General features: G+C 40.5%; 1 protein-coding gene across 2 annotated transcripts in view; it reads right to left on the reverse strand.

The window, feature by feature from the left end:
• Positions 1–811: 811 nt before the first annotated feature.
• SH3KBP1 (SH3 domain containing kinase binding protein 1) overlaps positions 812–23,891 on the reverse strand; it is a 219,892-nt gene continuing 196,812 nt past the window's right edge. For both annotated transcript variants that reach the window (XM_084306299.1, XM_084306300.1), the window contains 6 exons: positions 21,518–21,603; positions 10,831–10,940; positions 9,651–9,776; positions 6,334–6,605; positions 3,795–3,858; positions 812–1,865 (listed from right to left, as the gene is read on the reverse strand). In XM_084306299.1, coding sequence (XP_084162425.1) covers positions 1,824–1,865; positions 3,795–3,858; positions 6,334–6,605; positions 9,651–9,776; positions 10,831–10,940; positions 21,518–21,603 — 700 coding nt within the window. In that variant the 3' untranslated portion in view covers positions 812–1,823. The remainder of the gene's footprint in view (positions 1,866–3,794; positions 3,859–6,333; positions 6,606–9,650; positions 9,777–10,830; positions 10,941–21,517; positions 21,604–23,891) is intronic.

Consider the following 23,891-nt stretch of genomic DNA (forward strand, 5'->3'; position numbering starts at 1 on the left):
ACGGAGCAATATATTGGGACCGCTTGAAACATCCTCAAGTTTCATCATCAGATCTTTCAGTCTCAGACACCGCAGTTACAAGAGAATCGCATGCGATTGTTGAGGAAATTATCCCAATGGTGAGGTTCAGTATTGCCGTTTGAGATCCATAAAGCAAGACCTGGGGTACAGTGGAGTGTGCATTTCACACATCTGTGCATGTCAAGAAGGTTACGGGAACTCTGCTGGCCACGTGTGAACGTGACCGGCCAGCCGAGGCTGTGTCTCATCCACGTGTGAACGTGACCGGCCAGCCGAGGCTGTGTCTCATCCAGTTGCTGGCAGGCAGGATGGTGAGCGGTGATACAGGACATCCCGGGTGGAGCCAATTCCAGTATTCGCTGAGATGACGAACAAATCCTTTGTGTGTTTTGTTGTAGTTTTTGACACTCTGAAGTATCAACAATATCACTCACCCGCTCGCTCTATGCTGTGCAAAAATATCCATTATTTAAATGCTTTGCAAAAACTCAGCAGAGATTGTTGACAAGGCATGAGATACTCTGCCGGTAGTAAGGAGCATGCGAAACCACTAACAGGAAAACGAAGAAGTTGTTCTGAAAGGATGAAAATAGAAACTGGAGTAAACAAAGCAAGCACCAGGTTCAATAAAACGAGGAAGAGAAAGCCCTGCTGCAAAACAGGGCTATAAAGTGTCTCGCTGTATATAACTCAATGGCAGAAGGCTTATACAACATAATGTAGCGGACAATGGCACATAAACAGCAAATGAAACAATGTCACACGATAGGAAACCTTGTGCAGTAAATAATACAACTTTTTATTCATGTTTTATAGTTTACTTTTATTTATTTTTGCTTTAATAATGCATATTCTGTTCACTCTGTGCAAAATCGGGGACGGAGGCGGGCGCTGAAATCAGTCTACGGAAAACCAAGCGAGATGAACATTCAAAACCGAAGGAGATGCCTATCAAAAACGGGAAAGCTAAAAAGCCACAGCTGATAATGACAAAGCTGCTCTCAACCGCGCCGCTCTGTCCCGCCGCCCCGCACGAGCCTGGCCGTAGGGAGCGGCTGCAGACGAGGAGCGGGACCTCTGCCGGACACCGGTGACAGGAGTCGGGGGAGCTACGTGACGGAGACCCGGCTTGCAACCAGCTCCAGTCGGAGTGTGGCAAAGAAAGGCACAAATCATTGCAAAGACCAGATTTTCGTTTCGTTGGTGTTCTTCTCCTAAACACGTTACTGTACACAACGTCAGGTTGATTGTAGGGGGGGGGGTCGGGGGACATGAAATTGCATATTTAACAGAACATAAGACCGTAACAAGAAGTAGGCTGTTCTATCTCGAAGCAAAAATAATCCCTCCAGCCCCAACGTTAACATTCATTCCTGGCTATATGCAGTACAAACATTTTAAAATCTGTGACAAAAGACAATTAAAAACCAAAAATCAAAATCATAAAGCTTGTAAACAGATAATCTGAAATACACTTTATTTATGGAAAAATATCATCAAAATAGTACCACTATGGACTAAACTGCCTGAGTTTTCATTTCACCTATGATCTTGAAGTAGAGAGCCTTTAGCACAAGAAGATCAATTTCAGTCACAACTAGTGCCACACAGCACCACTTCGTGTGGAGATTTTTTCCTCACTGTTGATATTTTTGTTGTGCTATCAAAAACGGTTGTGCTAATCCTTCAATAAAGGGATGTTGAGGCAATTCTTAAATCATTTGGCACAAAGTTATTTTGGCTGGGGCATACATTTGAGTCTCAGTCATGTAGAATAATGCAACATTCCATCCATCAAGTATTCACTTTGATTGAAGAGCTTTCTTTATGTCATTAACCTCCATCTGAAAGGAAAAAAAAAAGTATTTCTGATGAAATTAGATGCTTTAAGACACACAGGTGATGCTGCTAGAAAAGCACATATTCCATCTTTCCCACAGGCGTTGAGTACAGGTTTTATACCACTCTTATTTCCAAAGATTTCGCAAATTGAGGTGACCTTCTATGTTGCACAGGGTGACCAGTGATGGCTCCCTCCCCTCAGAGGAATATATTCATATATATATATGTGAACGTGCTGTAAGACCTTTCAAACTCTCAGTTACAGCTTTCACAGCCTGTGCAGCTCGCTGCCAGGAATTACTCGCCAAATGAGTGCTGTGCCCATGCACCAGCAGCTGCACTTACCCCAGCACAAGTAAACAGAGCCACTTTGAGCTGAGGAGCAAAACCTGCCCTCTCCCTCCTGCAGGGATGGCTCTTGCTGTGGGGATGGTGGCCCTATACACCCATCGAGCCCATGCCCAAGCACCCAAGGTCTCTGGTGGATGTACAGTGGCGTGGCAGAAGCAGGTGGCTGCAGCTACCAACACCCCCAGCTGCACACTCGGCCCTTCCAGCATCCACCACAAACCCTGAGGCAGGGATGTGAGATACATTCCCCATCACCCTCAGTGCTCAAGTGGGCCATATCATCACTGCATTTTTCTTTATTTAATACATAAAGCAGCTCCAGGAGCTGTGCTGCTTTATGCCTGTCAGAGCACTGATCAACTAATGCAACTTTTGTTTGCTGAACTTCTTTGGTGGTGTTGTGGTTGTTGATCTTCATTTAAAGCTAATTACTCCATCTTGATCAGCATCTGAACATCTGAGCAGGAGTAAAAGCATTCAGCCGTAAGATCATATTTTTAAAACCATCAATGTAGGGCTCTGTGTAAAGATTTAAAGCCGTCCTTGGAGGTGGAATACAGACCTCTGAATAGTTTGCCCTGTTAGACTAAATCAATGACTGCTATTAAAATGTTCATCAGTTTTATCTGCATATATTCCAATTTTAGCTGAATTGCAAACTACAAGAAGCCATAGCCTATGTGGTGGTGTGCATAAAGTCCTTTACACAGTTCTGCCACCCTCTGTCATGTGCCCAAACCCTCCACTGAGCAGGAGCAGCCCAGAGAAATTGCAGTTCGATTTTCTATCCCTAGTACAAAGAGAAAGTACAGCTGACCTATACCATCAAAATATAAAACTTAATCAATACAAAAGCAGTTATCAAGTACATCACTCTCCCAAACCCAGAAAAGCAGTTACTGAGGCTGCAGAGTCAATGATCAAAGTCAAAGGTGCAGCTCTGCTCCTCACATGCAGGTAGGGCAGCACGCTGCCTGGCAAAGACTAAATCAACATGACAACTTCTAGAGCTAAGGTACCGCACAAACTGTGATAGCAGGAACTGGCTCCTAATCCTAACACCATCTTTCATATTGTTTAGGATGTTTTGGTGAGGGCAACCTGAGTACAGTCTGTAAAATGGACTTAAAAACCTTGCTGTGTGAAATAATATTCCAGGCATGGCAACACTAAGACCAGCCTGATACAAAATATAAAGCTCTGGAAGAGAGCAAGTCATTAAAACCAAAACCAAAAACATACGTTTTTTCCTGTAACATAATCAGACAACTAAAACTGAGACTAAAGAAATATCGCACTTGGAATCCTATATGGTGTTCTTTCATTTGGTACTTGTGCACTTGTGCTGATAGATTTTTAGATAATTATCAGTCATTTCGGTAAGAATCCAGCACTGCAATATGTATGACACAAACTGGTAACACCAGGAAGGGAGGAGGTACCCCGTATTAGAAATGTTCTAGTAAAAATGCTAAAGGGTTTTTGATTCACTAGTATCTAAGTATCTTATCAGAGCTTTATGTTCTATACTTGAGGCTAAATCAAACCTGATGATATTTCATTGTATGTAATTTAAGTACCTGCAATCGTAGACGGATCTTTTTTTCTTCATCCAACTCAGACAGCAACTGCTTAATCTCTTTTCTGTTAAAATAATGCGATATAAAAACTTAGAATGCAAAAAAATAAACGTATTTTCCATATTTCACTAGTTATGTTTGTTTTTTTGTTTCTTTTTTCTCCTCAAATAACTAATTAAAGTATGTATATTCTTGTGTACTAGGTACTACAGAGAAGTAAGACTATCTATAACAGGGCATCCCCTGCCCTCCCCCTGCCCCAAATTAATGCAAATAATACATTTCCTCCCAACAGCGCTGCATCCACAGGGTTTGCTCTTGGCTAGCTGTACGAACACTGTACCCAGTTGCCTTTTTCTGCACAAAATGTAGATGGATTGGCTGTTGGTGGGTTGTAAGAGCTGTAACACAAATTCTGCCCATCGTATCGTATGCTTAAGCCAGTTAGAAGCCGCTTGTGCCAACAACACAAAGTAAACTTCAGCTTAATTTATGAACCTTAGTGACTCCCAGGTATGGATTTGCTGTCTCCCTTCCTGGCAGGGAAGGAGAATGCCGCTATGAGGAGCAGACACCCTCCCACATTTCCAAAGTGCCCTCACCTTGAGACAGAGACCAGCAGGTGGGAGCAGCCCACGCAAGATGGGCTGGGGAGGCCAGAGGAGCAGCAGTCAGCCTAAGAGATGAAGCTGTGGGGCTCAGTGGCTACTTGTAGCTTGAACCATGCCCTCCTGCAAGGTCTTCTCCCAAACTACCCCCGCACCCCTGTTCTGTCCCAATCTCTGCAATCTGCTTTGCCTTTTCCTTTTCCTGACTGGGCTCCAGGCAACAGACAATGACAGTGAAGGATTTGCTTCCAAAACATCAAATACTCTCAGGACTAACAAAAACTATGTGAAAGCCCTACAAAACGAGCAGCTTAAAGAAAAACAAGGATGGCCATCTCTGAAATAAGATGCAGGGTCATAGACCCAACTTCAAATGTCCTAATGACAAATGCATTGCTGCTTCTGAAATACAAGCTTCCTGTGAAAATGTGCTAGCAGCAACACACCAGCAAACAACAGCAAAGCGTTTGACACTGTCTCCCGTGATATCCTTGCCTCTGAATTAGAAAGACATGGATGTGACAGATGGACCACTCGGTGGGTAGGGAATTGGGTGGATGGTCACACACACAGAAAGCTGCTGTCAATGGCTCGGTGTCCAGGTGGAGATCAGTAATGAGTGTGGCGTTCCTCAGGGGTCAGTACTGGGACCGTCACTGTTTAACGTCTTTGTCACTAGCATGGACAGTGGGATCGAGTGCACCCTCAGCAAGTTTGCTGATGACACCAAGCTGTGTGGTACAATCAACATACTGGAGGGAAGGGATGCCAGCCAGAGGGACCTGGACAGTCTGAGAGGTGGGCCTGTGCAATCCTCATGAGGTTCAACAAGGCCAAGTACAAGGTCCTGCATGTGGGCCAGGGCAATCCCAAGCACAAATACAGGCCTGGTGGAGAAAAGATAGAGAGCAGCCCTGAGGAGAAGGACCTGGGGGTGTTGGTTGATGAGAAACTTGACATGAACTGGCAACGTGTGCTTGCAGCCCAGAAAGCCAACCGTATCTTCGGCTGCATCAAAAGCAGCGTGGCCAACAGTGTGAGGGAGGTGATTCCCCCCCTCTGCTCTACTCTCGAGACCCCACCTGGAGCCCTGCCTTCAGCTCTGGGGCCCCCAGCACAAGAAGGACATGGAAGCATTAGAACAAGTCCAGAGGAGGGTCGCACGGATGATCAGAAGTCTGGAGCACCTCTCCTGTGGGGACAGGCTGAGTGAGTTGGGGTTGTTCAGCCTGGATAAGAGAAGTCTCCAGGAAGACCTTACAGTGGCCTTCCAGTACCTAAAGGGGGCCTACAGGAAAGCTGGGGGAGGGACTCTTTGTCAGGAAGTGGAGTGATAGGACAAGGAATAATGATTTTAAATTAAAAAAGGGTAGGTTTAGATTAGACATTCAGAAGAAATTCTTCACTCAGAAGGTGGTGAGGCAGTGGCACAGGCTGCCCAGAGAATCTGTGGATGCCCCATCCCTGGAGGTGCTCAAGGCCAGGGGGGTTGGAACCAGGTGATATTTAAGGTCCCTTCCAACCTAAACCATTCTAACATTCCATGATTCTAAATCAATTTACTAGTTTTAGGCACTTGTACTAAATTCATATTACAACTAGAAAAAATGCCCCCCTTATTAAGATTAGAGTGAGTTCCCAAGTAGCTATTGGCAAATTAAACAATATAACATTATTCATCACTTATAGCTTGTATAGCTTAACTTTTCCAACAGCCCATAAGCTTCTGCTTATGTCACAAAGCACATGGATTGATAGTGCCAGTCTTTTTTCCTGACCTCACCTCTGAATGTGCTCTGTCAGGAAAATCGACAGAAACCACTCACAAACACAAAAGCAATCAGTAATGTATACGAAGACAAACTCCAGAAGAAACTGATGCCCCACTTAATGGATTTATCCCAATTACAGCTGTGATTTGCAGTACTTACTTTTGCTGGTCTTTCATCGTTTCAACGATGATTTTTAGCTCCTTAATTTGTGTTCTCAGCTCCTCCAGGGCAGTCTGACCTTGGCTCAAGTGTTCAGTCTTTGGCTTTCCTTCAGTACCAAACAGGGATGGGGAATTTGACCTGTGGCCTGTTGTTCCCATTGCAATTGAATGAAATCCAGGTGACGGTGAAGGGGATAGAGATGGTTGTACATTACTGCCACTAGCCAAACCTCCTGGTTTCGGAGGCAAGGAAGTTTTATTATCAGACACCTGTAACAAAAAGAACAACATTTAATGCCTGGAGAATGCTTTATGGAAATCAAAACCTCTAATAAACATTAAATATTTTGCTGCTAAATATTAATGTTGAAAGTCCATAGTCAGAAAATAGAAAATTTCAAATATGACAGCTAAAACAATCAGTCAAATTATCTTTGTACTTATACATCAGAGGGGGTTTAGCTGGGACCTGTAATTCCAGACAGTTTCAGCAGAAGTTTCCAGTAGCTAAAACTGATCAGCAATAAGCATTTCCAAGACCTCAGTCTGAGCACTGCAATGAACCAAGGAAGATATCCACTGTTTCTCTCACAAATGTAAGGATTTCTCTCAGTTTGTAAGAACATGCCTACATCCACGGAAGTCTCCTGCAGAGCACAAAATTGTGTGGCCAAGAATCCAAGTTGCATTTTTTGTGGATTACACTGATGATTTTCAACTAACCATTGAAGGATTCTTCAATATATGATATTATTTTAAAATTAGAAGATTGTGTTAAATGTTGCCCTCAGTATTACGAAAATAGCTAACTATTCCATAAAGTTGCTTGGTGAAATGATATAAAAACTAACACAAAATCCCGTGACTTCAGAATGACAATATATTAATAAGAAATAAAATAATTGTATAACTTCACTGTACTGTCCTCTGGTACCTGAAGCATCTGTGAATCCTCATAACTACCAATGGCTCTTTATTCTTACAGGAACTTAAGAAAATAATGCAGCATTAACCTAGCTATCCTGAAAATTTATGGCTTAGCTCAGAAGGATTCCACATTTCTCGAATTGCAACACAGTGCTCTACTTAACAGACAAGGCATAGAAGACACCTACCATATCGGACCAGTTACTTCATTGTATACACAGCACAATGTACAAGTGCAGGTATCACAATGGCAAGTAAAGTGCCACTTATTTATCATGTTGTTATTTGGTAATGCTAATGCGTGCATTATAAAACACCAACAAGAACTATTGGAAGATCTATCTGATTTAGCCCAGAATAAGAAAAAAGCACAAGACTGCCTGTATTGAGTATATGTGGCAAGGTTTTGGTAGCAGAGGGGCTGCAGGGGTGGCCTCTGTGAGAAGAGTCCAGCAGCTGCCCCGTGTCAGTCAAGGGCCAGCCCTGCAGCTCCCAGGTGAGTGCAGCAGGAGGGCAGGAGGTGCTCCAGGCAGGCAGCAGCAGTTCCCCTGTGGGCTGTGGAGAGGCCCCTGGTGGAGCAGGCTGTCCCCCTGCAGCCCATGGGTCCCACATGGAGCAGATCTCCAAGCTGCAGCCTGTGGAGGAGCCCCCAGTGGAGCAGGTGGATGTGGCCTGGAGGAGGCTGCAGCCCATGAAGAGCCCCATGGATGGAGGGGAAGGTGTTTGTAGTTTGCTTTCAGATTCTCATTGTCTAGTCTGCTAGAAATAGGCAATAAATTACATTAATCTGCCTATGCTGAGTCTGTTTTGCCTGTGATGATAATTGTTGAGTGATCTCCCTGCCCTTATCTCAATCCCTGAGCCCTTTTTGTCACGTTTTCTCCCCCTTTTTCTTTGAGGAGGGGGAGTGAGAAAGCAGTTGTGGTGGAGCTCAGCTGCCTGCTGGGTGAAACCACCATAGGCATCTAACTCTATCATTAGAAAAGAGATACTGAAATTGAATGGTGAATAGAGTAAGATACTGAGAAAAAAATGTTATGGAAACAGATGGAGATACGTGGTGAGTGAAGACTTGAGGACTGAGGCCATGGGTATTAACCGGACAAAGCAACTGAGAGAAAAGTTAGCAGTTGGATGAGAATTAGGAGAAAATGGGGTGTGAAGGGAAGAGCAGGATCCACCATGTTCTGCAGAAAACAGTCTTCCCCACTGCATGAGTGTGACTGAGTATCAAACCTGTCCCAGGCAGGCACTGCTTAAAGAAACGTGTTCTGTGGAACAGACAGTGGGACTATATAAAGAAAAATGACATTATAAATCACAAGAGAGATGAATAACATGGACTCCATAACCTTAATAATGTTTCATGTATTGTGTATACATTGTGATTCTTTTAACATTTTATGTACGTGCATACATCTCTGAGCAGTGTGTAGCTGTAATCAGACCCTTCATGGATAGTAACCCTTAAATGAGCAGATGCAAGTTCCCTTTGGACTGAAAAGAGAGGCTACGTCCAAACCTGCAGCAAGTGAGCAAGGCACAACTGGAGTCTTCCACACTGAACACATTATTCCAGAGCTTAACTGGCCATCTGTATTAGAGCCTCAAGCAGCTACTTTCTGATAGCAGTCTTTGTGTTGTACAGGAACAACATCTACATGGTTGTCATGCCAGCAGATCATTTATGGATGTTGGCCCAAGAGTATGCATTAATCCAAGTGCACCCAGAAGAGGGAGCTATATAGCAAAACATTATCTTCAGAACCTGATCACAGAAGTGCATGACGGCGTCTTTCAAATACTTTAGTTATACTATTAAAATGTAATTTTATATTGTTCAAGATATTCTTATGTACTAAAATATAGGTCCAACCTCTAAAGCCTAATCTATATACTCCTTCTGTAGTATTTGATTACCTTACAGCTTTCTACCAATATACAGTAAGAATGGCACAAGCCTATATGATTATACTGTATAAAAGGTGATTATACTTGCAAATTCACATACTATTGGAGGGGCTCAAAGAGTTGTATTTTCTCTGCTCACAGACTCATCTCATGTAAACTCAATTTACAACAGCAAAAGGGGCCTTTGTTTCTAAAATGCAATTCCCAACTTCTCTGATTCTGTGAAATACATTTACTCTAGAAGGATTTTTTTTTTCATGCTATGTTTATGGAGGCAGTTCAACTGTGCAATTCACTTTAGACTTGCATTTCAAACCCAGAATAATCTTTAGTACCGCTTACCATTTTTAAACTTCTTTAAAGGACTGGTTACCAAAGTGATTGTTGAATTAAATGTTAACAATAACTATTTAATAATGTTTTCAAAAATTAAAATGCATGCAACAAGGTCAAACAGAGGCATTCCAAATAACTTACTTGTGATATTGTAACAGTTCTTGATTTCCTTGACACTTCAACAGTTTTGTGTGTAACAGAAACATGTTCCTCCCTCTCATCTTCAGGACTCGGTGAGTCAAAGAAATCCGGGCTTGAAAGGGACGACTACGTAGTTAAACACACACATACCATGAGAGGAAAAAAATGCAGATACTTTCATTGTATAAGAACTCAACAGAAAAAGAAGAAAATGTATATGATTTTTAAAAACTATTTTCAAAGTAACAATCCTTAAAATCAGCACTCTCCCCAGTTTTTTAAGTCTTGTTTTTCCAGGCTAGACGAAGTGAGAAATACTTAGAGAGTTGGGCTCAACAATAATTTACATCTTCATATTGCATTATATAAGATTAAAGCACCTTCCTGTCCACAAGCAGAGCTGTACCTTACTTGGCTAGGATGCCGAGCACCATGTGCTGGGTGTCCGCTCTGCCACCACTTTGCTCAGTGCAGGTCTTTCTTTGCTGCTATTCAGAGGAGTCATGCTGCTGCCTGTGCACACTGCTGGCACTGCAGGGCTGCCACAGGCACGGTCTCTTTGCAAAGGTGCAAACAGGGATGGAAGGTTCTTTTCACCCCTTGTTCCTTCTCCCATAGACAGAGCAATGGTTTCCAAAGCATGGTTTATGAAATCAAGTGTCTCAAGGTACTTATTAGAAATTTAAGTCCCCCATATATTTACAAATATGAGCTTGTGAGAGGAAATGTATGATGGCTCAAGGAGAGCTACTGAAGGCCAACAACAGTCTGCTGTCCTCAAAGTCTGGTAAGTAAGTGGCCTGGAGAAATCAAGGGAAATAATTTCCAAAAAGCCCTCTTTTTGGAAATGCTTATAAAATCCTCGATACTTAGCACAAGCTAGTTTATTCCAAAGATTTTTAGGAAGGATTTTTCTGGCCTCACCCATTGTTGGCAAGGAAAACCTGGCAGCACCCAAACAAGGGGATACAAATCTTACAAGGGAGGGAATGTTTTAAGCATTAGCATTCAAAACACTGGCAGCCTTCTGACACTAATTTTCCTGAGCTGCATCTCTCCGCCTCACTGTACGTGTGAAGGAATGGCAGTGTACATGTATTAAAAGCACCAGGGAAGAGAACTAGAAGGGAAAAAAAAAGTCAGGAAAAATTTTCTTAAAAGAGAAGGAAAATTTACTTACAGATGTGAGAGACTGAGAGGGCGGTCGCCTGCCAGTAGCTTTTGGTCTGGTTGTAGTCGGATGATTAAGCTTCTCAGCAATTGGTACTACAGAGTCAAAACCTTCCAAGTCTTAAAAATAAAACAGAATTGATTTGGTTTTCTGACAATTGTTTTCTAAGAATCACTTTTTTTTTTTCTTTTAATTTCAAATAAATCAAATCCCACTTTCCCCATTGTGTCACGGTATTCTGCGCACATCCAGACACCATGAAGTCACTAAAAAAATCCTGGAAGTCAAAGGCAGCTGCAACCCAGTCGCCCTTGCCAAGCACAATGGCCCTTGCATGTCAAACAGAATAAAGCTGAGAGGAAATGCTCAGAGGAGCCTATGGTTTTGTTTACATTCAGTGTAGTGAAAGCTAAATGACAACATGGGTCCTGTGGATAGAATAAACAGTTTCAAAGTTTCCATCTTGCTATTAAAGGGGTTAGTAGTTTTTCTCTGAATAACTGGAGACAGAAGACAGTGCACGCGTTGTCTCAAGAACTGTACTGTGCTGCACCTGCTGCATCCCACACAATTGCTCAGGGGATCAGAGAAGGAGAGTGCTGGAGCTGGAAGGCACCTGCAGGTTCCCAGACACCAGCAGCTGGAGGTGGTGTAGCTTTCAGAAGCTGCAGATGAGGGGGATACGTTCAGATATCTTCAGCAACCCAGAGGTTATGGTAAGAGAAAACCAACAGATTCCCAAAGCCGTACAAAGTTCAGGAGTCTTGACTGTCTGTATGGTTAGTGAAATAGGAGGGAAGTGTTTGCTGAACCCAGCCACGTGGTAGCATGTTTACATGGAAGAACGATGGCTGAAGGAATACTGTGGCTCGTGATTACATGCCTGAATCAAATGGCTTAACACCATTCATCTATTTTTATGGGCTGTATCAGTTTCAGTCACATCAATTTCAAAATGCCCTATTGCATATGTTAAACAGAAATGATTCAGAAATTATACAGGAGATCCTCTAGACATAATAAATCAAAATTCAGTGAAGTTACTTTCAGGCATAAATCAAATGCTGGAATGATATTTGTTATTCAGAGACCATTTTTCATTGCACACATGCAGGGAAAAAAACAGCTTCTAAGTTAGCAGGTATACATACCAGGCACCTAATTTTCAGAACTGTTTCAGAACAATGAATCTCTAAAGATGAAGCTTTGCTGCCGTATTACAATCATTGTACAGAATTATATGATGGAAAAACAAACCTATTGATGGGGCTGTGCAATAAACTAAGCACACTGAAGGACGCTTACATTGAGTCCAAGTACATGACTTGGCAGCTAGGAAGCAAATAGGTTCAGACATTCTTTACTGAGCAATATTTTTCCATTCCCAGGAGATTTTAAAAAAAGAAGGTGAAAAAAAAAAAAAAAGAGACTTCTTTCAATACCCCTGAAATAGTCTAATGTTATTCACCTCTAAACTTTATTCTACTTTTGGAGTGATTCTTCTATATATAGCCTGTGACCCCACTGTCCTCTACCAGGTATTTCTCTCACTGTTTTTTTTTATTGACTGCTGCAACCCCGTGCCCTGAAGTGTCTCACAAAGTCAGTCAATGGCAATTTGGCAATCCAAAGCTTCAAATGTATCTACATATCAGGTGAGGTTGCAGTACTTTTAGAATAAAACTGAGCTAACACGAACAGCTTACACAAAACCTATCTGGAGGCATACAGAACTTCAGGGCTACAGAAAAGGAGAAATACAAGTAAAAGAATTATTTTCTGAGGAAAAAAAAAAAAAGCCTAAATATAGAAGCTGGTTTCCAGCAACAGCCAGTTTGAAGCTGATGTATGAGATAACTGACCTGCTTAAGACCACACAGGAAGTCAGTGATGTATTTTTATAAATTGTCTTTGTTTTCACCACTGTTACTTTCTTAAATATACAAATATATAAAATACACACTTTTTCTACAAATGTGATGCTTAAATATACAAAATGGTGACTGAAGCAACCCTCTGCTTACCCCAGCCATTCTTTCCCATCTAACTTTTTTTTTTTTTTTTTTTTTTTCCCCGAGCTAGTTTTAATCCAGCTCATCTTCCAAAAACATCTGCCCAGCCACACAAATACCTGTTTGGAAGAAAGGATCTGATACCAGCTGTTAAAGCTGAGAAGAAGAGCAGGCTACAGCTCTGGGAGGGCAATAGACTGACTGAACTTATTGTGCAGCATGAGAATGCTCCAATGCGTCATTTCTCCCTCTCTGTTGTTACTTCCACGGTAAGCACCACTGTACCTTCCTCTGTTCTTACATAAGATAAATACACTAAAATGGAAAACAATCAATGAAAAAAATAGTGAAGGTATTAATAAAGTGTGTTTCTTTGCCTTACATAAACTAACCATTACGTAAACTTCTATGTTTGATTTGAATAACCAAATATTCATGTTTCAATTGTAAAATGTATGGATGAACAGCACAAGAGGATACAATTTTTTGTTCAGGAGACCCATGAGCACTTGCAGGTGAAATGTGTTCCCCGCATTTTATGAATACTCTGAAACACGAACATTTCTGTACAAAGCTTCTATTATCAGGAAATAATGTGACAATCCTTCATTTCATCAGCTTCTGAATGCATTTCTGATGGCTAGAAAAATAAACTAAAGCAGCCTCTACCTGCACTGGATTTTCAAAAACAACAGAGCAGAGCAGAGGTTGGAAAGGTTCCACAGGTAAGATCTGCTGCCAGCAGTGAAATCACAGCCATTCAAGCTGATACTATAAATGAGACTCTATTTAAGTGTAAGGGACAACACTTGGTACAATGCTAAAATAGTAAATCCTTTTCTAGTACTTCTGCATGCCCTTTATCCCCCACCTTTTTTTTCTCCTTATTTAGATGTGGCTGTCGCTCCCAAATCCCCTCTACTTCTAAGATTATCACCACCTTCCGTGATCATCACCATTCAGGGAAATTCCCATCCACTGGTGGAGAAAATCAGGAACATGACGCCTTACTATAATCTATACTGCAGATACAGTTATTAATTCAATTATAGAGGTTATATGATTACTTACTTTGCTAATGGAAAGCAAAACTATATGGGTGTGACTACACTATACTCACTGAGGTCATTAAACACAGTAATTTGATTTTGTTGTGTATTTTTGGAGCCATCAGACATTGCAAGCTTAAATATCTGTGCTAAGCAAAATGTAAAACCTTTCTGAGCTGAACCAAATGGGAGGCTATTAAAAATAAAGTCCAGTCTACCATATTCACAGGCATGTTGAACACTAGTACAGCAGCATCAGCGTGTAGTAGAAGTGAACTCTGCACTGGTCCGGCTTTCTCGGTGTCTGCTAGTAATAATCAGTAGAAAGGGCTCTCTTGAACACACAGAAGACATAAGACACCCTTCAATTAACAGTGGGAATCTCTAATTAAAAAAAAAAATATATATATATATATATATATATATATATGGTGATACTTGTTCTACAAATAAATAGATGCATCCATTATTATTACTGCCTCTCTGATCAAGCCAGTAATTCATGAGGTAATTCACAAGATGGGGAGAAAGACGCCCAAGTAACTCTAGCATACTGGTGTAATATACACAGCAAAATGCCCAGTTACTGAGCAAGCATATTTAAGCAATAGGAGAAATATCAGCTGTGCAACAACTATCCCCTGGTATCTTTCCATGCCACTTAAGAACAGGATTTTAGCCCATTCTTGTTTGTTTGGAGACATGGTCATTCAAAGCATGATGCTGGTGGTTTCAAACAATACCCAGGTTCAAGAAAACAAACAATTAGTTGAGTAATAAGTTTTGAGCTAAATAGATTTGTAGCTTCTTGGGAAACAACTTTCAATATTTCAAAAAAATATCCCAGAAAGAAGAAGTTAAATGATTATGCTTTCTTTCTCGCCTATGTCCTCCTGTGCATTTACTATTCTAGCAGAAAATATGGCTAGGCCTCAATTTTATCGAGTTTTTGTGGGTTTTTATTTTGGTATTGTTTTTTGTTTTTTTTTTTTTGTCTTTGGGCAAAGTCATTTCTACATAATGAAGATGGAAAGCTTTTTGAATTAGCAGAGAGATTTCACCTTGAGAAAACGGAAATGGGAAGTGATGGATAGTATCAGAATCAACATATTCAGAATGCTAATGACGAGATTTCAGAGAGGAGAAACACAGCAGAGCTGGAATAAATGAGGCCAAGGTGGCATTCAATTCATTTGAAGAAGATAGTGTCACAAAAGTCACAGAGGTAGATTTCATTTCATTATCATATTCAATACATTTAGAAGATTGACAACGGGCTAGTGAAATGGTACGCTGTCTTTAAATACATTAATCCTGAAAGCTATCCTGTATCAAAGGAGACAGAGATCTGCAGGTCAGATCTCCTGCATTACTGTCCATTCAGCACACAGCACTAATTAAAAGCAACTCAATAGAGAATATAAACATTTCTGGGAATTTTCACAAGCCCAGAACTATTTTAACTGCTTCAGGTGCCTGGATTCTGCTCTTCTCTCTGTGCTGAATGGAGAGCATCATGCAGGATCTCGTTCATGGTTAACTGCAGGCTCTTTTTAACATTCAGGTAATTTACTGTTAGCAGGAGGGTTCCCTGGCCACAGGGTTACTGTAAGAGCGTAACGGTGATGTGCCTGGAAGGCCTGCAGTCACAACTCTTTGCTGGAAACAGCTTTGCTTGCCTGGCTTCGAGGACAGCCACTGAGCAGCCACCATCCTAAAGTATACAATTAGCTTTTCACATTTCAGCCTGGAGTTTTATTGGCTTAATAGCAGAATGTAAAAGCTGCCATAATGAGCTTAGCAAACCACTTGCCAGTGCCCTCATAAGGATTTTATTTTTAACAATTTGGAAGATGCCAAGAAAGAGCTGAAAGGTCAAGAAAACTGAGCTAGAAGAAATGGATATGCTGTTTTCACGCACCTCCATTTGACACACATGGAGAATGATTTAAATTTCTGTTTGATTGCCTTTTTCTGCACCCTCTAGGGCAAGAGACCTAATTAATTTTCTTAATGGACCATTACCATATCCCCGATTACAATATTTACAATTCACATCTATATTTGTGGGTAATTTGGATTCAGTGACATAAATATTACAACTTAACCCACTTGTGTAGTTCTGTTCCTTTGCTTTGCTATATTAAAATAAATGAACGTGAACAGTTGCATAGGAAGAAACAACTGGTTTAGGCAGATTTTTGTCTTCACTGTAAAAGCCACATTTTGTCCTCCAACTCTCATATTCAGCAATATTTTCCTTCTTCCAACTACTACTCTGTGTCTTCAGGCAACATAATTATAATGTCTTGCAGTATAATGGCCTGTGACTTAAACACAAAAATGCTCCACTCTACAACATTTTACTGGAAAGATTCTCCACCTTTTTCCCTAGTGTGGGCCAAACCTTATTAAATCACTTTCTTCCAGCAGAGGCACAGCGATCACCTCTCCTAATAAATACGAGCACAGAGGAGCGGCGTAGCAACTCTGGAGCATCTGCAAATACAGCTCGAGGAAACACAATATGCTGAAGAATTGGCGTTTGTTAGATATTTTGAAGTAGGGTATTTTTAAGTACCGTTCCAGGCAGCTCAGCACCAGGCTTGGGGGAGGGACAGAAAAAGAGCACAGCTGATGACAAGGGTTCAGCCGGAGCTCCGTGATCCACCGCCAATGCCCCGCAGATTAAAGTCTGAGCAAACACTGAAAAATGTGCTCGTGTTTACCAGCTTTCAGGCAATCTCTTCGAAAAATCATTCCAAGACTATACATTTCAGCAGGAATCAATGAATACGTATGTGCCTTCTGTTAGCACTGCTAACGATTATTAACTGCTTTCATAAATACTATGCAAATGCGTAAGGAGCCAGGAAAAACATTGGAAAGATGTGTCCACTTGGCTCTGTGTGCGAAATGCCTGTGCAGCTCAGTCTTTCTGCAAAGTGCAGAAACTGCTGCTTGTGTGCATGAGCTGAGCGTTTCCACAGTAGACACATCACTTTCATTTATTTGTGGCTTATTCTTTAAATCACTTAGCTTAAATCCATAGGATTATAAATATTAGATGATTTCAAAGCAATCCTATTTTGGATATACATGTACAAGACGGACATACAATTGTTTCAGGGTTGCTGCATTCCACAGTGTGTGTGCATATAGTTAAAAGAGTTGAGATTAATCTGGACATATAGAAAGAACTCAATACCAACAGTTAATTGGAATAATTCAGTAATCTTCTGGAATCGTTAGTGTTTGATCCAGTAAATTATTATGTGAGCTAGTTTTTTGTTCTTTTTTTTTTTTCCCCTCTTGTCATTGCACTAGCCCTCAGAAATAACAACTATTTGTGAAAATAAAAAGAAATACATAACCTAAAATTTGAGTTATGCAAGAGGGCATGAATTGAAGCTGTTTAAATCAGTAACATTCTATACAGGGACTAGACTGCTCTTGTGGTGGTTGAAGTGGGCTTACTTTCAGCGTGGGCTATGTTGCTTTGCAATAATTTTAAATTAAGCTCTAAAAGCCACTTATTCAAATGTCATTCTAGAGCAGTAGCCTGTATGTGAGAATTCACAACAGATCTAATTGTTGTGATTTAACCACAGCAATACTTAGAAGCAAGTCTTGGGTGACAAGACCATGCAAACCACTGAAAGCCAATAGGTGCTTTTCCTTTTTTTTTTTTTTTTTCTTCTTCTTCTTCTTGCTAAATGACTCTTGTTTTGTATGTTTTGTAACACAGAATGACATCACAGTGGAATAAATGCATTAAACTTTGTGATGACACCATCTGTCTGTAAGAACACATTAATGAAACCACAGCATTGACAAACAGTGTACACGTACTCTACACTTCACTTACATTGCTCAAATTTCTTATGGGAAAATGAAAGAAACTGTAACGATTTATCATTGCAATGTTATGGTGCAAGATTTTCTGTCACAGTACGCTCCAATTCAACTTGTAATTAAAAAAAAATCTGCAACAGCCAAGTACACATTAGGTATTCTACAAAGTATTTAAGTTTGTTATACATTGTCAACTAAAGCAAAGACAGGACAGAAAGGAAATGGAAAATAAAAAGCCTTACCCTCACGAAATGAAGAAGAGTTACCCATGGCAAAGAGATGTGAATAGGAAAAGCTGGATGAAATATGTGTGGAAGGGAAAGGAAAGGCATCACTGAAAACAGGGAAAAAGAAAACAAAAGAAAAAGTGAGGAGGAATGGGGAATGTTTTTTTCTTAAATAATATATTCTGAGGGCTAGTTTTCCAAAGTTTTTTTGTAAGGATTGTGGAAAGAAGCAGAGGCATGAACAACAGTAGTAATAGCTGCTATCATATCTACAATCAGCAGCGATGTTGCTGAACAGGACTTGCCCTTGTCAGTACAGATTGCGAAATTGTAATCAGCGCTGTATTATCATCAAGAAATTTAAATGTCAAGTTACAACTCAGCATAACATGCTAGTAAAATCAAGCCATGCGCTAACATCTACATAAAAATCACTTCTCATGTATGCATCTGAGGGAATGTTAGGCACAGTATTTATATCACCTCAGCCTTGCTCAAGCAATTGCAACTTTCTTAAGTTGAATGAGAATGTTTCTAAAGGAGTTTTTAAAACCGTGGGGTTTTCTGTTTAGGCAACGCTGGTTCACTGACACCAAACCTTTTTGGGATGGAATATTACTTAGAAAATAAACAGAAAGATAACTTTTCCAAAGCAAGCAGTGTTTAACACGCTGATCTGTAATGGGGGACCTAGACAGAATACAAGTTTTGCACCTGGATTCTTCAATTCCTTTACATATTATTTCTCAACTGCTGTGTGAATTACTAATTTTGTTGTTCACTTGTTTGACTTTTAGGAGATGGCATATGAAAGGACTCCGTACGTTCTCTTTCCTCCTCCTTTAGGAGGGCTTTTAACCAGCTATAGGGTGTAAACATTGAGAAAGTGACAGCCATTGCCCAGATAACCTCTTTATGGCACAAAAAACAGGACAGTGCTGTTGTGCTTCACCCTCAACATACATGTAAGCACGAAACAAGGTGAGGCAACTTGCAGCAGAGCACTGCTTTGGCCAGTTTCCTCTACGAGAGCTGTAGTTGTGCTGAAACTGTACTGGGGTTCATAAAGGAATAAACAGCAACCCTGTCACCAGAATGGGCAAACACCTGAGCTGCCATGAAGGATGCTGAACTTCCATTTTCTTCAAAGGCTATGGCTAATCCCCACCGTTTCTGTCACTTATGTCCCCTCTACTTAACTGCATGATTTTGGATTAATGAAAATAAAATGACATAAAAAAAAAGACATAAAATGACTAGATTTAAGCAGATCCATTTTGACTGGAAGGATGAACCTAGGAGAAGCTAAGGCTGCCCTTCCCATAGAGCACGTGCTGGCAGGACAACACCAGTAATGCATATCACAGTTAAGTGTTACCTGGACTCATGCTGCCCAACCCATTGCTGTTTGGGAATACACTGTTTGGGAATACCTGCTGTTTGGGAATACTCCACAGTCACCCATCTTTTTTATTAATTACTCATTTATCCAAGAGATTTCACCAACACACTCTTTTCTTTGTAAATAAATCAAAAATCTAGCACATTTATCTTAAATCTTTGCATTTACAGTGTCTTATAGACTGTCCTAAACTCTAAGCCTCTCCTCACAGTAAAAGACATGAGCCCACTGTGAATTGTTTTGGCTTATGAACTTTTAATTTATTTCTCTACCCTCCCTCAAAAGGTTATTTCTCTAACAATATTTTACAGGAGCCATCAAAAGCCTCCTGAAAATTCATATTAGTCATGACCTTTGGGTCAACTTTCATTCCAAAATCATCACATTTTTTCTTTTTCTCTTTTAACAAGTTGTCTAACAGGCTAGAACGACATGCTTTGCCCTTGTAAATGCCACTCTGGTTTGACCCCTATCAAGTTATACCTATCTAAGTATTCGCACTATTCTATCCTTGGGCTCAATAGGTTTCCCTTGTTAGTGGTAACAGGAGGTCACCAGCTAAGCCCTTTGCAGTATGTTGTGTATGTTGGTTTGGTTTATGGACTCTTCTGGCTCCTGTTCTTCATTAAAAGGGAAACAAACAACAGCTAAATTCTGGAAATGAACAGAAAATATGATAAAACAAATTTCCAAATTTAATAGGTTGTCCAAACACAGAAAAAATAAAAAACACACTGTGCTTTTATCTTTATAGCAATTATGAAGAAACTAGCATGAGGATTAACAGTTTACTTCCTTCACACAGTTATATGCTATTTGCAGACAACTTTTTCGTTCTAGTATGCAAAGCTTACTGGCTTTGAAGCAAATTTATGAACACGGGTAATAAGCATTGAATGGTAGAATTTTTCTGCACTTCCATAAAATTCCTTCATATTAATATACACAATAAAAATGTTCATGCAATTTAACTCAAACTCCTAGCTTTCCATGTTCATCCCAATAAAAATCACTTGGTTCTCCAGAAAAATGTTACTATCATAAAACATAGCAACAGCAGAAGGTTAAGAAAAAGCAGACATATGGATGCTGGAAAGCTCATTAACCTATGTGAAATTAAATTAATTTAGCGTTTTATTTATACTTTTCAATTAAAATCCATCTCTAAGTTAAAGCTCTGCTTCCAAGTCCAAAGAAAAGACAGATTTGGCTGCTGAAAACTTACTATTTTACAGAAATGGCTTACTAAGAAAGCAGTCTGGGTAGAAACCACGACATGAAAACAGCATTTAGTGCTGCCAGTGAAAGGTAGCAATGCTTACGCATTCAGGGTACCCCGGTTCTGCCTTTTTTACATGAACGGGTCTGTTGCTGCACAGCTGCGACTGCGGAGAGCGACGGCAGCAGCTGTCACCAGTGGATTTCTGAGTGGAGGTGGAAGATGGCTGTCGGGGGCTTTGCTTCCAGCCCTGGGACAGAAGTCGGAGCACCTTGCTTTTAGAGTGCCACTTACCGCAGCACCCAACCCTGCAAACAGCTGTCCTGCACTGCAAACTTGAGAAGGGAGGAGCACGAGAGAAGACAGAAAAATAACCTACCTTTACTACTTTCCAGGTGATTTCTCGATGAAAATGTTTGTGGTGTAGAAAGACTGACTATTTTAAACAGAAATTTAGACTTTTTAAACCAGTGTTTTCAGTAAAATTGATTCAAATCAGCCTGAATTTGGTCTCTACTGCTTTGTATTGGAAAATGCAAAGATTACTAACTACATCAAAAATACAGTCTTCTGCAGCATTAAAAATATGGCAGCACTAATATTACATCTGTTAAACAAGCATGACATTATTGTTGGCCTTCTCATGTTTTGCTTTTAAACAAAAATAACAAAAGCCCTCCTAGCCAAAATAGCTCACCATTTCATACTTCTGTAGTGTTGTTTTTTTAACAGAAAAACAAACAAACAAAACCTTTTTAATACATCAGAAATGATCCTATAATTCTGCAATTAAAAATTGATATAAGTTCACTCACATCCATACATCCATTGCCAAATCCTCAAGCTGCATTTTGGATCACAACAAAGTCACTAAAAAGCAGAGATTTACACCGTCCATTTCTCAGGAAACTATAAAAAGCAGTGTGACTTACCAATGTCATTGCTTCTTTCAGAGGAGTCTTTCTCTAGAGTGCCGGATACTGTACTGCCCACTAATTCCACTTTTGGACTATCGCTCCTACATTTGGATCAAGAAGAGGAGATATTTTATTGGAGTTTGTGTGTGGGTTACAGTAAATTGATAGCTAACCTGCAATTACTAGTGAGAGAGGGAAATACTCTTCCTTTGTAGCACCAAAGTGGTAGCAATATGTCAGAGAGCAATCTCCAGTAAGCAGACATGCTGTACGGATTAACCTTATCTCATTTCTCCTTAACACCTGTCAAAAAAAGCTTATTTTAGACACCGTAGTGTCCTGAATAATTCTTCAAATGTCCACAGCATCTCCATACGAAGGAAATCTACAGGCGAAGGGACAGCCTTCAGGATCTGATTTGTAACTGCTTCTCATTACTTGGCTGGCAGAAACAACAGCGATGGGTGATCCAGGGCACTGCAGACAGGGAGGACCTTCACAGGAGAGTCATGTGTTCCAGCAGTCCCAAATGCTTACTCACTAATGCAACTCCTCCACCTAAAGGAGATTTCTATTTATTTTTGCATATTTTTTATGAGACTAGGCTCTGAATATGGCTTCCACAGGTCCAAAGAAACAAGATCACCCACTCTGTCTGAAAATGAACAGCCAAGTGTCAAGAGCTGTGATACTTTAAAGAGAGGAACTATTTTAAAATCAGACAGGAGATCAAACACAAGCAACAAGACTATTCTTTCTTCGTACAGCTTTCTATCCCACAGCTACTTACATCTATTAAAATAACCAGACTATTGAAATAATTAAGAAGAAAGGGCCAATAATAGGTACACAGCTCAGCATTGCACAGGTCACACAGACAAATCCCTGTGACATTTACCATGATAACAACAGTTCAATAAATGCAATAAATTCTATATACCATCATTATCAGGCCACCTTATAAATATCATAGTTTTTTTCCACATTGACTATCCCCATCACAGCACTGCAGCAATTACAATGTACGTAAGGTACCAGAATTGTGGGTAAAATACAGACCAACCCAGGCAGATGTGCATTTCTATGAGCAGCAATTAGCCATTGACAGTAAAATACAGTGTGAACTCCTAAGTCTCATTGATTTTTAATTTATCTCTGCTTTGGTGCCATAATCTGATGCCTGAATCTCCACTTGTGATAGCTCATGAGCAAAACACAAAGTAGCTGGAAACCCTGTTTCACACTCCAGGAAGGCTGTGATAGGTAAAGAGTCCAAAAATGTGTGTAAAAACTAGAGGAGGTCACAGATTAAATGAATCTAATTAAACACGGTGGTAGGATGACAAGACTTCTAAGAACATAAAAGATGGACAGCCAGTTTATGACCTGAAAACCAATGTTCAATGCAATCATCAATTTGGCAGGCAGTCTGCAGTGGAAGGTGGAAGCAACATACTGCTGGAACCACGGCTTAATTACTGAGATGATAAATAAGGTTATTCCAAGTGATCCGCCTGATCAATTAATTTTTCTATCTTTGGCCTCTCACTTACAAAAAAAATGTATACATATGTATAAATATATGTATATTTATTTGCAAATATATAAGAAGCAACATACTTTCTTGGCTGACACGGCAATGAGCATCTGACTGCTACTCTGTTTAGCACACATGTACATGCATTTCCCTGCTAACTGAGAGCAACATGTGAGTTGGAACTGCTTTAAGCAATTATGTGAGTGTTGTTTTGGAGGAGATTCTTAGGATGGTGTGATTTAGGACTGAAAATCACAACATTTACCATTTGACTACAGAAGATACCAAGATATATGACATCACCAAAAAAAAACAAACCCAAACCTAACTCTATTGTCAAAAGAATCAACAGGCTCCTTATGTCAATCAACTCTCCTTCTGCTAGGGAATGAGTGGAGCCATCCCTTCCTGGTCACAGCATCTCCCTCCCTCTGCTCGTGCCCATGCAGATAGGCTGTCAGCTCGATTGGCCAGAAGATCAGCCTGAAAGAAAATAGAAGCCCCCTTGCAAAGTGATTAATTGCCATCTGGAGCAACTCCCTGACCCATATGGCTGAAGGTCTGTACAAATGCTGGTGCTAACAGAAGGGAGGCTGCAGGAATGGGCTGCCAGGAGAGGGAACCTGCCCCTTCCAGCAGCAGCAGGACAGACTCAGCTTGGTTTAGATGGATGATGAAAATGCACTTGCTGTAGGTTTTTTAGGGCTTGTCTGCTCCAGGTAATTGACTCCTCAGTAAACTGTGTAATCACGTGTGCATCTAAATAAGCTGTGCAGCCTTTGGAGAAAATTGACAGCTATTCTCTGCCTCACATGTTCTTCACCTCTCCTATTGCCCTTGAAGTCCTAAACT

This window comes from Netta rufina, assembly GCF_964035555.1.
Source record: "Netta rufina genome assembly, chromosome: 1".
In the NCBI taxonomy this organism is placed as follows: Eukaryota; Metazoa; Chordata; class Aves; order Anseriformes; family Anatidae; genus Netta; species Netta rufina.